The sequence below is a fragment of the Muntiacus reevesi genome, chromosome 2 (assembly GCF_963930625.1).
Source record: "Muntiacus reevesi chromosome 2, mMunRee1.1, whole genome shotgun sequence".
NCBI lineage: Eukaryota > Metazoa > Chordata > Mammalia > Artiodactyla > Cervidae > Muntiacus > Muntiacus reevesi.
This window is the reverse complement of record NC_089250.1, coordinates 112008638-112023892: the sequence shown is the minus strand read 5'-3', so window position 1 is coordinate 112023892 and position 15255 is coordinate 112008638. Positions and strand designations below refer to the sequence as shown.

Sequence of the window (15255 nt, the reverse complement as noted above, 5' to 3'; positions counted from 1 at the left end):
TATCGACATTTGTACAGACACCAAATTTGTGCTTTTTGACTAAAATTTCTTGTATAGAAACTGAAAGTAAGTTAGTAAATTATTATTTTTTTGTTTTATTTTTATTTTTTTGTTAGTAAATTTTTGTTTGTTTAGGATTGGGCTTCCCTGGTAGCCCAGATGATAAGGAATCTGCCTGCAATGTGGAAGACCTGTTTTTGACCCCCGAGTAGGGAAGATCCCCTGGAGAAAGGAATGACAACCCACTATAGTATTCTTGCCTAATGAATTCCATGGACAAACCGTGGGGTTGTAAACAGTTGAACAGGACTAAGTGACTAACACTTTCACTTCACTTAGGATTGGGAGTAGGAACAGATATTAACTGTAATGGATATGAGGGATCTTACTGGACTGTTGAAAATGTTCTGAAAGTAGATGAAATACTGGCTGCATAACTTGGTAAATTTACTCAGTTATTGAATTGCACACTAAAAATGGGAGTGTTTATGGTATGTAAACTATCTCAGCAAAGCTGTTAAAAGTTGATATCCCTATCTTTGAGTTCCTTTGGGGCCTAGGTTACATATAATAGGAAAAATTGTATCACTGCATTTGTTTTTGCCTGCTCTTTTCCCACTGAAGTCTGTTGACTTCAGCTGTGGAGAAGTGGGACTCTGAGATCACAGGGCCAGATCAGACCTGGTGCCAGGGGATACAGCAGTCTGCCCTGACCTCTGTTGGCCAGCGGCGAGGTTGCTGTCCACTGAGATGTGAGGAGCCAACAGCAGGGGGGTGTCTGCGGGTGCAGCAGGGGGACAACACTGCCAACAGGCCCCGAAGGCACCAAGTTTCCAGGCCGCGGGTGGGTGTTGCACAGAATAAACAAGTAGACATCCCAGTGTTCAGCTCTTGAGTGATGGCATTTTTCTCTTCTTTTGCAGGTTGTCTTAGTCTTTGCTCTCAGCATTGGTGCACTTGTAATATACTTCATAGATTCGTCAAAGTGAGTATTCAATATGTTTTCTTGCCCTCTTTTCTAAAACAATCACAAACTTTTACATTGGTCAGTTGATTTACTTTAACATCAGCCTTTGCAAGAGCCTCTTTGAGTGTGGAAGACTTTTGGAGGAAGGAAGGACTGTCTGTGTTAATTTTCCGAATGGGAAAGCAAGCTCTCATGAGAAAGACTACTTTGATTAGACTGTCCTAGGAGGGTGAGAGAGGAATCTGGGGTCATCAAGCTTTTTCGACGGCTGTTACTGCTTTTAAAATAGCTATTTCCTGGTGCAGTATTTGCCCTGAAGGTAGAAGGAAGTCAAGAGGGCTCTGATGTGAAATTGGAACCTCTGAGAGGGTCATGGTGTCCAACCAGTGAGGCTGTGAGCCATGCTTGCCATGGCAGTTTAGAATCCTTTTCTGTTAGGGTTGCCAATGCTTTTCTTACTGGAGGTCAACTTAGAAAGCATGATGCTCTCCTTTGCGCTGGTAGTTGAATATTCAACTGAAGCATCGCTGGCTGGTGCTTCTTGACTCGTGAAGGTAAGGAGATGGGACAGAGGAGTTTGTGATAACTCCCAGAGTGGAGGCCCATGGCTATCTGAGAATTCCTAGAGTGGACACTCAGGCAGATGCCTGGGGTGCCAGCTGAGGGAACTGGTGCTCTGGGTGGGGTCTGTCTGTGTCACACACAGAAAAGGTTTTGTTTGAGGCAGAAGAGGGCCCTGAGCAAAGGTGCTCAGTGGTGGCCACTTCTGCCCTGTTTCCTGCAGGTGTCACCCCCACTCCCACTGGTAATCATTTGTTGCAACTATTCAGTCACAGGCTTGAAATTGGCAGCATCTGGGAAACTGGAGCTGAACTGGTTTGACTCCCTTGGGTGGGGACATGAACCTAACACCTGATGGTGGCCTTAGGCTCTTTGTCGGCATTGTCCACTGTGAGAGTGTTTTTGATTCCCTGAACTCTCAGCCTAGTATGCCTCAGTGCTAGAGTTTGATCTGAGGAAACCCACTTGGTGTCCGTTTTGGCTCAGAGTCTGGTGTGCCTGAGTTCTGAGCTTAGTGTTCTTTTTCTGTGGCTCAGGATGGTAGTAATTTCATGCATGCCTAAACTCTGAATTTCTCAGAGTTACTGGTCACCAGCCAAAGGATTTTGTGCATTTGGGTGCTGAGCCAAAATCATGTCAGGGAAGATAAAGAAAACATCTCCTCTCATCACCTGTCTCTGGGAATTGGCCATGTGTAGAGTATCAGCGGTCCTTCAGCCCATCCCCATGCACACGGCTGGACTGCCCTCGCCCACCACAGGTGGACTCTTAAATGTCCTCCGGGATTGAGAGTCCATGCACTTTTCCATCAGCTCTTCCTGGCCAAGAGAGAAAAGAGCTTTTTAAGTTTGGAAAACTCCAACTGGTATGTCATTGAAGGTAAGCCTTATTTAAATATCTCCTCTTCATAATTCTGGATCATATTTGAATTGAACTGAATTATCTTCTAGAGCCGCTTGTCTTATTTCTCCATTTTCTCCCCCAGGGCTGAGGAGTGTTCTCAAAAGTCTTGGAGTGCATACTGTGTCAGCTTCCGTGCCAGGGCTCAGGAAGTAGTGTCAGACATGTAGTCTGTGAGCCCCAGACAGGCAAACACTTATGTGGAAGTGAATGGGGTGATCGATCAGAAGGACCTTGACGCCTTCTTTCTTGGTCTCTCCTTTTTTGCTCCTCTGTATTTCTCAGAAATAAAATGCTCTTGTAAAATGGATTTGAATTGTGTCCTTGTTTACAGTGTCCACTGTGGACTGGTCTTTTGCTCTGTCGGGTGTGGTCTTCTCAATTCCATGTGAGAGGATGGAAGGGAATAGAATTCCCCAAGACAAAGCCCTCTTTCCTGCATGCCCCCGGCAGCACCTCAGTGTCCTTTGGATTTAGCTGTGATTTTGCTGAGCCTGGGAAAACCAGCCCTGGGAACCGTCTCTGGTTCTGGTTTCCTTCATGGACTTGCAAAGAGTCTATTCCATGGATAGACCTCTGGTTCTGTGCTCAGTTTTTCCAAGCGAAAATGCCAAGAATCTTAGATCCAAGACTGTCCTCACGCTCCCTGGGGACTATTTTAGCCTCATCCTAACTTCAGTCTTTCTTCTCTGTCACTAAACTGTGTGGTTTGGCATAGCGAGGCTTTATTTATAAGACAATCTTATGTTTATTTGTGTAGCTCTTTCTACTTTTCATTGCAATTACTGCATTGGGTTCTGAAGTCAAACCTCAGGAGTCTGTCTATGGGTGACCTCATCAGTATAGTCGATACCAAGGGTCTGCTCTCTTCCTGGGGAAAGTCAGTAAAGATGCTCCCTGTAAGTAGGGGGATGAATTAAAGCAGAAGCTATAAGGTAACCTCCATGATAAGTCACAGATTCATTCCCAAGAAAAAAAAGAAAGTTCATTAGACAAATTATAATTAAGCATAGTAAACAAGATAAAAAGTTCTATACACATATAAGATGCAAATGAAAAGTGAGTATGAAAGCAGAATATAAATTCTTAAAATGCATCCCTTTCATTCAAAACTGTTACCGGTTTTACACACTTGTGGTTTGGCTGGCCATCTGGGCATCTTGGAAGGAGAGCTTTAAGCATCTCTTGGAAGTTACGCTAAATCATCACCCTGGAAAAAGGTGCCTCGTATTCTTCAGATGAATTTCAGTTATAGTATTTATACCCTTCAAGTAAATGAAAGACAATGCATAGACTTTTCCTTGTGTGAACCTAATTGGGCAGACAATGGTCCATGAAATGGCTTGTCTGAGTGAGTTTTAACCAAAATGGTAGGGGTGCTCAAGTTCAAGATATTTGGCTCTCTGCACCTGGCCCTTTAGATCGCACAAGAAACACACGTTAACATAGAAAACAGGCTCCATTGGCCATCATGGCTGACTCAGTGTCAAGGCAGGACAGTCAGTGCAGGTGGTATGAATAAACAGGCAGTTCAGATAAATGTCATCATTGGTGAGTTTATGACCTTCTTAACCTTTCAAAGCTTATTTCACCATCAAGAGGCAGTGGATAAGTCATTTGTAAAGACGATTTCTACGCTTCTTTCCTTTTCCATTGTTAAGCCAAGATGGATCCCCAAACAGGTCTTTTTCATTCAGGGGTTTGAGAAGCCCTCCTTTGGGTTTAATTTTCTTAGAGTGGTTCACCACAGAAGAATCACTTGTGCAGCCTCAGCTGATTACTATCTGCTTGAGACAGATTGTGCTCAGAGCTCCTGGTCTGGAAAGCCAAAGAGAATTACATGAAACTATGTTAACATTATGTTTCATCACCCCAGCAGCAGTCTCTTAAGAAACCACCCAAGCAGAGGGAGACAGTTCCGCCCAATGATTGGATGGAAACAGATGTCAGTTCCTTAACAGACACAGAGAAGCATTAAGCCCACCGCACACAATAATTCCACTCCCCGCTAAAACATTAAATGGCCACACAAGGCAGATACTGTCCCAGAGAACCCCATTTCTTTTTCCTCCTTTTTCTCCTCCTAGTTTTACTGAGATATGATTGACACACCAGCCCTGGGTAAGTTAAGGTGTACAGCATAATGATTTGACTGAATGTACGTCACAAAACAGTTACCCCAATAAGTTTAGTGAACACCCATGATCTCATATAGATACAAAATTAAAGAAAAACCATTTTTCTTCCTTGTGATGAGCACTCTTAGGACTGACTCTGTTAACGACTTTAATTTTTTAAAAGGTACCTGAGTTTAAGGCGCTTCAGCTCCTAATTCTGATGTCTCTCCATACCCACACCCCCTTTACTCCTACACACTCTGATCATCTGTGAAGCAAAGATTTTTTAAAAAATTGTACAATATAGTCAAAAGTGCCCCTGGACATCCCGTGGGTGATAATGTCACTGTTACTGGTCCCATCCCTGTCTAGTTCCTCCCTTTGACATGGGAACAGTAATTCTTCTCTAAAAAGAAAAGACCCAAAGATGTCAGTGTGAGGGCAGGATCCACGGATTGCATAATGTATAAGTTCCTGCTGCTTCTAGAATTCCAAGGGAACTGAGGCTGAGACTCAGGGGCCTGGGTATTTGCATTTTTTCCAAGGGCATCCTTGGAAAGATGACTCAACCTGTGTGAAGATATTTATTCCTTCGATTCGCATTTAAACTCCACTATTTCTTGTGTTGCAGTTAGGTGGATTATGAATATTTAACGTTGCACACACTGAAAATGAAGGTCAGGTCCTGCTCACTGGTGACTTCATTGCAGGCTTGTGTCTCTAAAAGGCAGGCTACCTGCTGTGAGCAGAGTAAAGCTGAAAGGTTATGCATTGTTAAAATTTTCCTTAATGACTTTATCTGTTCCAGAATGGCTGGTGCACAGTGGGGGGGCACCTGCTGATTTCATCGGTCTTTGCTCTCTGCTTCTGGTGTCAGAAGTGCTGTTCTGGAGGGCTGTGGACATTAGGCGGCAGGGGGTGGGGGGTAGGGAGAGTGGCACACGTTTTGGAGAGCATCTGATCCAAGGGCCAGATTCCAGGAAAACAGTGGTGTTATGATGTGAAAATGGCATTCCCCCAGTCCATAGAATATTGTTTGTACTCAGTTATTCATTCATTTTATATTCAGTTCATTCATTCGAGACAACTTCATTGTGATCATGATGAATGTTTTCCACATGGCCAAATTGCTTATGGTTAGGTATGGTTAAGGAATACTATCTTTAAGACTGCAGTAGAAATTGACCAGACTGTTTTCATAGTCTAAAAATAACATGGGCATCATTGATGTAATGGGGATACCCAGAGCTTTAGTACAACTGGCTACTCTACAATTTTACCTACCTACCTGAGTCTTCACACAGCCAGGCATCTAATCCCTTTGCCTAGAATTTCTCCTTAAAAGGGGAGAGAGGGCAGAGGAACATTCACTGATCCTGTACTGTGTGTTGAGGTATGGCGCTAAGCCCTTCAAAATTAATTATATGTGCAGTCTTATTGAATTGTCCTGACAACTTGATAGGGTAGGGACTGTGACTTTTTCCACTTTACAGATGAAACTGCAGTATTTGCCCAAAACCACGTAGTTAGTAAGACCTGTAGCTAGGATTTGAATCCACAGGTCTAAAGTCACCTCACTTCCAAGTCAAGGAGTAAAATTCCAGATGTGAAAGTGTCTACGTGGGTTCAGTAGATGTTACAGGAGAGGTCACATAGCCTCATCCTGCCAACTCATCTGTCTTGTTTCTTGTTTCGTTCTCCATCTCCCCATTCCGGACCTTTGGGGCCAAGTCTGCAAGGCAGCCATGCTTAAGAGGGTCCTGTGAGCTTTCTCACTGGGACATGGGGTGTTTGGACCATGTACTGCCTGATGTCTGTTTGAGCCTTGATTCATTTCTTTCTAAACTATGGCTCAAAAGAGAATGTCTTCTCTTTCAGTCTAGTGGCAGCATTTTGTGATGGAATAAGACCAAGTTAGCAAAGAACAGGGAAAACTGATTGTTTCTTAAGGGCCCCTCCCACTAATTGAATTCTTTCCTGGTAGAAAGCCCCTTTGCCTTCCCATCCTGACCTAGGTCTCTGAGCCTGTTATTTGGCAGGTTAAGAGGAGATAACCAGAGAGACTCTGCTTCCCCATTAGTTTCTTTTATCTCTTTGGAGAGTTTCAGGATAGAGTTAATCTGTTACAGTTCTGTGTTGTGTGCTTAAGAGCTCATTAGTGCATTGTGTGCACCTCAAACCGCTGGACTTTAGGAAAATTTCATTCCAGGTAGGTTTCTGTGTAGGTCTTCGAAACCATGTAAGATATCTAGCCTCCAGCTCTGGTCTTGTTATTACCCATCACACACACAGGTGTTGACCTCGAGCAGGCACCTGGCAGAACTGTGAGGACAATGTACGTTATTTCCACAACAGCACGCTGTAACCTGTAAAGGACCATGAATGCTACTTTCATTGTCACCAGTGGCACACCCCCCATCCCCACAGCAGGGGCAGCTGGGCAGCCTGTGGCACCGAAAAGGAAGCTCAGCATTTATTCTGGACCCAGCTCCTTTATGGAACCTGGTCTTTCTAGGTAACGTTCTGAGAAATTGGCTCCAGCTCCCCACCTTCATGCCCTTTTCAAGACATCGTGGCATACATTTAAACCTTTGTGGAGGAAGTCAACACAGATCCCTGTGTGTTTAAAGCATCTCCCTATTTTTCCCTTTTCCTTTTTAAATACTCCCCCCAATTTTCTCCATCCCTCACTGACATTTTTATTGCCAGGCTTTGGTTTGGAAAATTATGGGTAGAGAAAGTTCAAGGGCAGGATGTTCAGAACAGCACTGCACATCTGTGAAGGGAGCACAACGGGAGAGCCAGCAGCTGTTGAAAGAATGGCCTGCAGATGGTGGAGGGGGCCAGCCCACAAAAAGAGGGCTGGGGGAGAGGAGACGCCTTAGGGGCGAAGAGGCTGTAAATAACTCCCAATGGGAAGTCCTGTCCTCGTTCACAATTTAACCTTGAATAGCAACCCTCGATTCTTGGACATGGTTTTTGCAAATTGCCCTTTTTATATCAGTGGACTGTAAACCTGGCAGAGAAGACAGGTGGAGAATATGCTGAGAGGGTAAGCGACCTTGTTCCTTGCATCTTCCATGCTGTACAAGGGTCTAGGCTTTCTCGCTTGCTACTCACTGTGTAGGAGATGCAGAGGTACCACAGGCAATAGTACCTAGAAACGTCAAGGGAACTGCTCATCTTCAGCATTTCCTGAGGCAAAAAATCAAGGGCTGTTAGGAGTGGGAAGGAAGATGGAGCTAGACCTTCCAGGTTTGCTGCAAAAGACAGCTTTAGAATAAAATGCTGGAACTTGCTGAGGCTTTAGAGTTCATCTGGTTTACAGTTCTCAGTGCCTCAGCATCCTCTCCTACCGACTGAGGGCTCAGTGACCTTCTTAAGGTCACCCAACCAACCGCAGACAGAGCTGGAACTGGAAGTCAAAGTCCTTCCGTCCCAGGCCAGGCCCTTTTCTACTTGATCTTTTGGTTTCTAAATAAAAGATAAAGATGTGACAGTATTATCCATTGAACAGCAGAAGCAATAATGACTTTTTACACAATTCTGGACTTGCAGGCTGTCATCTTGGGGGAAATGTTAGGGATATAGAAAAGAACAGAGATAATCCCAGGTGGAAAAGAGCAAACCCAGCTGGGGTGCCTGGGATTAGTTTATTTCATTGCCATTGGCATGAGGCTTTGAGTTCCTGCTTTTTCTTTGTGTGTGTGTGTGTACTATTTCAGAGAGGAGGTGAGAGTCCAGCTCTGTTGTGAGAGGTTGACAAGGCTGAATGCATTGGTCTGGGCTGTCTGGAATTTGTGGCACAGAACTTCTGAGTACATTTTGCACCCCCCCCCCCACTCAGTTGTTTCCTCTATGAAAACACTATCTGATAACCGTGTCTATAAATCCATATGTACTCTACCCTCCAAAATTAGAAGGAAGTATTTCTTCTCTTTTTACCATGCTCTAGAATTTAAAAGAGAACCTCAGATTATCTGACCCTCCTTTAGGCCTCTGGTTTTTTCTTTTTTTTAAAGAATAATTGTTTTAGGGCAAATGAAGAAGATGCATTCTGTTTCACACCCAGTTAGTTATTTATGTCTTCTGCAACTAGTGTGTGTTTATACCACCAGAGGGCTGGATCGTCTCCCTGTTGCCCAGCTCTGGTCCTTTACCTAAAGTTGCAGCCAGGCATGCATTCAGAAACTGCTGAGAGATCAGTGTGAAAGCCAGCTGGAGGGAAAGATTAGAGTTCAGAACAGTTTGATCCAAATACAGGGGTAGAACGCATGCTTAACACAACCATGGTTGTTCTGAGGGGTGGTGTTGACTGGTACAGCTTCATCATGGGGTTTATGGGCTGCAGACAGGAATGGAGATGTGACCTCTGCCTCTTCTTTTATTCCTCCTGTCCTTCTTCCTGACAACCTGACAAAAGGAAGCTTTGGGGAGACCCTGGTCAGTGATGACTCATTTGTGGAGTAAAAATAGAGTCCCTTACAGCAAGGATGCCCTTGGGACTTTTTGGATATGCATGTCACTGTTCCCAGAATTTGGGAGAAGGAAGTGTATATGTTTGTGTGTGGGTGTGCATGCACGTGTGTATATAGGAGACAATCTTGTCTCACTTATAAATGGATGGGAAAGTACAGCATGGGAGGATTAGCCCCCAGTCTCATCATAATAACAGATGGGGCTGAAAGCCATGTACCTTAAAGGTATCAATCAGGAACTCTTTGTGACCCCATGGAATATAGCCCACCAGGCTCCTCTGCCCATGGAATTCTCCAGGCAAAAATAATAGAGTGGGTAGTCATTTCCTTCTCCAGGGTATCTTCCATTTCCTTCTCAGGGGATCTTCCCGACCCAGGGATGAAACCTGGGTCTCCTGCATTGCAAGCAAATTCGTTACCACCTGAGCCACCCATCAGTCAAGTAACAGGTGTCATTAAGTACTGACTGTATGCGAGCTATTTTTCTAGATACTGATGGTTTCAAATACTATGTATGAAGCTAGATTTTTTCCATTGAGATGTTTAAATTATAAATATTTTCATGAGGGTACAGCCATAAATACAGGAAAAATAAGGTAACAAAACAAGATAGCCAGTGAGATATCAGTAGGCTGTATATCATCAGTTTCTAATGATGAGCAAGTGCTAAAGTTTCAGAAGCTGAAAAGATAGCTGGGTTTTATAGGCTGTTTGGCTCTGGGGCAGTTTTGTGTTGAGGAAACAGAAAGCTCAGTCCCCCCTACCAACTCAAGTAATCCACAAAAGGGGCTTTTGTTATGGCATGTGCTTTTGGGCTTCTTGGATTTTGTTCTTGGTATGTACTGAGTCCAGTGACGCCCTGCCTCGAAATTGGCCACTGAGATTAAGAATGGAGAATGCTTTCAGGATGTCAGAACAGAATCAGAAAAACAAACTGTCCCTGGTGGCAGTAATACTCTTCTCCAGTTGTGTGTGGTGAAAAACCTCTGGACACTTCTACTTAGACATTTCCAGAAGTGACTGGATGAAAGGCATCTGTTCCAGCTTTTTGAAACTGAGGTCTGGGTGTAATGTTCCTTACAGGGGCCTCACTTATGAATGTGCCACATGCAGAGCATCCATAGATGTGGTGGGAGACAAAAGTCATGGCTAAGTGAGGTCGTGCTATGGGCAGACCCACCACGGCTCAACCTGAGATGCTGGTCTGGAGACCAGCATTTGCCTGGAGGGCTGCACTGTGATTTTCATGGGCTCTGGGTACTTTTGCATTCTTAAGTCCATTTCTCTGTAAAGAATACTAAAAGTTATATTTTACTACTGTTTTTCTATAAAGATAAGTATAATCCAGGCTAGAGTCCTTATGACATATTCATTATTGTTTTTTTCTTCTGATTTTGAAGAAATTGGAATTCAGCCATTTTTGTGGGTCGCTGGAAGCATGGTGGGCCCTCGGCACTATGTCTAGAGTGCCTGATGGAGAATTTGGCTCCCATCCCTCCCTCCCTGTCAGCCCCAACCGTCTGGAAAATTTCACAGATAAGAAAACATGCCTAGAGACAGATGCTTTATAGCACAGCCCTGCCGGTGTCATCTAATTGTTTCAGATGAGAAAATAAAAACAAACATTCCATTTCAAACCATGTCTTATGACTTGGCTTTGGGAAATAGTAATGTCATTTTATATCATTTAATAAAAATGACCCCTATAGATACGTCCATAAAAAAAAAAAAAAAAAACCTTAATAGTCTTGCTTTTCTGTTGAGTTTTGAAGACACATGTTCTTTGTCCATCCTTGTATCTGAAAATGAGTCTTGCCAGGGTAAGAGATCTGTTCACTGAAAGTGCCCACAGTCAAAAAAGAACATTTCCTGTACTGAGGTTTTACTAGCTCAAGTGGAAAGGGGTGGGCAGATGTTAGAAATGAGGCTAGCAGATATGTGAGGACCAGGATGAGCTGAGGGCCTGAGCCATCCCTGAAATAACTTCCCAACTGATTGTCCCCACCAAAAATGCAGACTTGTGCGGGCAAATCATCCCTGTTTCAAGGAAAAGAGAGGAAACTGGGCTTTCATGTTGAATCTCTAGTTTTAAAATATAGCCCATGACTCTACCACTTTAAAAAGTACTCTACAGGCCAAACAAAACTTCTCTGTAGGCCGTTTTCAATCTCTATTCTAAACTGTCTCTCTTTCTGGTCTTGAATTAGCTCTGATCCCTGAGTGCCAGAAAATATTCTTAACTCTTGGTCTTCAGCTTCCAAAAAAGGGGCCCTTCTCTCTCCATGGTGAGCAAGCCCCAGCTTGTTTCCCATTTAACATGTTTCCAAATGCTGCATAAGTGAATGTCCACCTTTCTCTAGACAAATACTGTATGTTGCAGCAACAAATCACCCACAACTTACTGTAAATCCCCAAAGACACATATCACTAAGTCTACGTCATCCCTGAAAATAACATCGTTAGGACCTCATAAACATACACTCTGTTTATTTAAGAACTGCAAGAGCTTTTTAAACATGGTTGCTAAGTCACAAGAGTCTATTTTCCAGGACATAAATGGAAACGAACATAACCCCCTTAAATTGTCAGATTATTTATCAGAAATAAACGTCCAAATCTGTCTGTTCTACTAGTGTATTACTTGACCAAAAGAGAGTTGACTATACTAAGTGTGTCAGTGATAATTGCTCAAGATTATTTTCTGACTTACTTGGCTAAATGGGCACATTTGAAACTTGGTTTAATTTTTAACATATGTTGGTATTAAAGCATGGGTTAACATAGATAAACCCTGGGTGTAGTTTCGTCAACCTTAAAGTTCCCAATTTGCTGAGCGTTAGGGTCAGCTCATGAAATTCTTACACTGTGACCCCTTCAAGAACAAAATATAGCATAGCATCGCTGTACCTCCCTTTACAGATATGGTGTCAAGTCTGAGCTATGGCTCCATCTCCTGAATTTTCACTGATTGTGATTCTCTCAGGAGGAAACCACAGGTAGGGCTCCAGGGTCTACCTGTTGACATACTCTACCCACTTTCCTGTTCATGCAGACATCCTATTCAGACGGAGTCCGCATTTCTTCCTTTGAGAGCTGGTGTTTTTACCTTGCCTTCCCAGTCCCCACAGAAAATGAGCCCATAGCCCAATTGGAGATACACTTGATCTTGATGCCCTAGAGGAAACTGCAGGTGCTGTCTGCAGAGAAAGGTGAAAACATGATGCTATTAGGTGACTCCACCTGGCGCATGCTTTTTTCTCTAGCAGCGGGAGGAAATGGGCGAGGACTGCATTAAGGACTTTTCCCTCTTCCTAATAGCATGAACGGCAGTAATAAGACAAGGTCTGTAAAGAGCAGCATTAATAATGGAGCCATGCAGCCTGTCTGTGCCTTCGAGCACAATCTGGCATCAAGTACATGGTGAGGCTGGGAGGTAGGCACGGAGCGGGCACTCGGTGCCTGTGTGTCTTGTGTGTGTGTGTGTATATGCCTAAAGGAGGCACAAATGGGTGAGAGCTGGGAGGGGCAGCAGATCAAATGATAGAAAGCGCGTGTGCATTGCCGTGCATGATGGTGGTGATTCTTTTGTGGGTCAAGCACCCTTTGGGGGATTTGATGAGTGCTATAGGAATTTTTCCTTGTCAGGGATTCTCAAATTAGTCCGTGAACCCAAGTTAAGGATTCCTGCTCTGTTAGGGTAGTCTTACCTACTCACTCACTCCATTTTTTTTTTTTTTTTTTTCCTGCCTTTAAGAACACATGGCAGAGGGCAGTCTTGATACCCAAAGTAAAGATTGATTGGGAACCTCCCCTTCCTGGGCATACAAGATAAGTCTCAGTGTGCGTCTCTCTGTGGTATATACCTCTCCTTGGGTCAAACCCCTTCCCTCACTGCATATGAAATCTTGAAAATGTAGGGCCAATGCTGATGCAACTAGGGAAGGGAGGCCCTAGACTTCCCAGCTACTCCTCTAATACCAAGCAACTCAGGAAGCAGTATGTAAAGTGAGATGAATCTAAAGGGCAGAGCCTAAACACTATGTGTGTTCTGCCTCTCTTATACATTGTGACTTAGCACCTGTTTTTAGGGGCAGTTTTCCTCCTTGAGCTGTGAGTCAAATATGCAAATAATCTCCAGCCAAAACTACTCCTCCTGAGATGCAGCTCTGGGGCACAGGACCTGGGCATCATTGGGGTGCCCAAACAGATGCAGAAAGCAGCTGCCGCCTCTCTTCGAGACTGCGTGTCTTCCTTACTACTGGAGAGTCTCTGGGGATCATTGTAGACACATCCAACCTGTCTTCAGACCAGTTTGACAGAGAACAGCAGAGCAGCTTCTTAAAGAAACCCTGTCTCCCCTAATTCCCTGCCTCCCTCAGATTCCTTGCTGCCTTAACCTGTCTCCAAGCTGGTCAACTATGACCATTTAATTGGTGCGGGGAAGGCGGGAGGGGTGGGGAGACAGGCAGGGGTGACTGGAGTTCTGGAAGATAGAGATTTGCTGGAGGTGAATGAGGGGAGCCGTGACGGACAGGCCTGCATGCGGGACTGCATGCAGGCAGGTTACTGACCCTTGCTTAAAAAGAGCATTGACCGAGGAGGAAAATTTGGCCAGCTCTCTTCCCTGAGCTGACTGGGCCAGGACTCTGCATTCATGTGTGTGGGTGATGCCCTGTCCACTGGGGGGCAGCAGGGTTAGCTGGCAGCTCTGGCTGGGAATGAGAATGTGTGGAAAGGAAAGACAGTGCTTCCTGGGGGTTAGCAGCAGGCTCTGGAATCTGACCTTCCTGGGCTTCATCTTGCTCTGCGTCTTCAGTGCTGTGTGTCCTTTGGGCAAGCTGGTTAACCTCTCCAACCTTGTGAAATGGGGTGAAAATGGTGATGAAGGATGATGATATTACTTTCTTTGGAGTAGTGTGTGGAAAGAATTAGGTAATGCATGTAAAAGCTCTTAGTACACTGCCTAGCATGAAAGTAGCCAGAAATATATTAAATATTGTTATTTTCCTTTTGAGGTTTATTTTGAAACTTTTAATCATTTCTTTAAAGAGACAAGGTGTGAACACATTAAGGGGAAAAAACAAGGCATATTACAGAGCAGCTGTGTGGTTCATTATCGAGGTAGTGGGCAAGACCTGAGTTTCTTAAAATTGCAAGTCTCAATTCATCACTAATTTGTAAAAGCAATAGAGTGGGCACAGCAAACATCTTTTTTTTTTTTCTTTTTTTTTAAGGAGATTGAACAGCCTTAGATAAAAATACTGCTTGGAAAGGTCAATGTGATTATATGAAAATTTTCTCTCAATTATGTACACAGATCTCTATATAATATATAAACATAAGTGTGTACTGGTTTGTGATGTATGATATATTTCTTCCTTTGGGTTTTGCTAAACAGCAGTTTGAGAAACACTAGCTTTAAGTCCAGAAGAGGGCATGTTTTCTGGGCTGCAGTAATTTAGGACCTCTTCAGGTAGGAAAGAAGACTGGATCTGGGTCCCCAGGCATAGGTGGGGCTTAGATAATACAGAAGAAGGGGGGAGGGTGAGCTGTCCACAGGACCACTCATTTCTGACACCAACTGCAAGTTCAGGGAGCTCCCTAAACCACCCCTGACTTGTTAGAAGGACCGCAGAACTCACTGAAAGCTGTTATGCTCACAACCAGTTTACTACAAGGAAAGGGTATAGATTAAAATCAGCCAAGGGAAGAGGCGCCCAGGGCAGAGCAACCCAGGGAAGTACTAAACACAGAGCTTCCACACTGTTCTCTCCCTTTGGAATCACGACTGTGGTACTTTTCCAGCACTGATGTGTGACAACATGTGAGGAATTCTGCAAACTTGGGAAGCTCACTGAGCCTTGGTGTTCAGACCTCTATTGGGACTCAATCACATGAACTTGTGTTTGCTGACCTTCTTCAGCCACGTCGGAGCTTGACAGCTTCCACCTGACCCAAAGCCTCCATCATATAACATGTTGTTAGACTTTCTCATGTGATTTACCACCCTCTCCCTACTCCTAATCTTACTGTTCCTACCTGGCTGAAGACCCTCAAAAGACTTTGTTCAGACATGACATCCCAAGGGCTGAGAGATTGCCTCCCAGCAGCTGACGGCCAAGGGCAGACGTCTCTTGGGCAAGGCTGACATCTTTGCAGCTGAGTCAGTGGAGGGACTGGGCTGGCTGCAGAAGGGGTCACTCTTGGAGAAGGCTGGGAGTGGGTCCTTTGA

General features: G+C 44.2%; 1 protein-coding gene across 10 annotated transcripts in view; it reads left to right on the top strand.

Annotated features, from left to right (window-relative positions):
• The window catches only part of KCNMA1 (potassium calcium-activated channel subfamily M alpha 1), a 748269-nt gene that overhangs the window by 372381 nt on the left and 360633 nt on the right, over positions 1-15255 (top strand). For 7 of the 10 annotated variants that reach the window (XM_065922697.1, XM_065922687.1, XM_065922690.1 and 4 more), the window contains exon 3: positions 924-985. In XM_065922697.1, the coding sequence (XP_065778769.1) occupies positions 924-985 (62 nt within the window). Of the gene's footprint in view, positions 1-922; positions 986-2288; positions 2408-2513; positions 2659-15255 lie in introns of those variants that run through there. The other 3 variants (XM_065922692.1, XM_065922693.1, XM_065922691.1) reach the window with 3 other exon arrangements.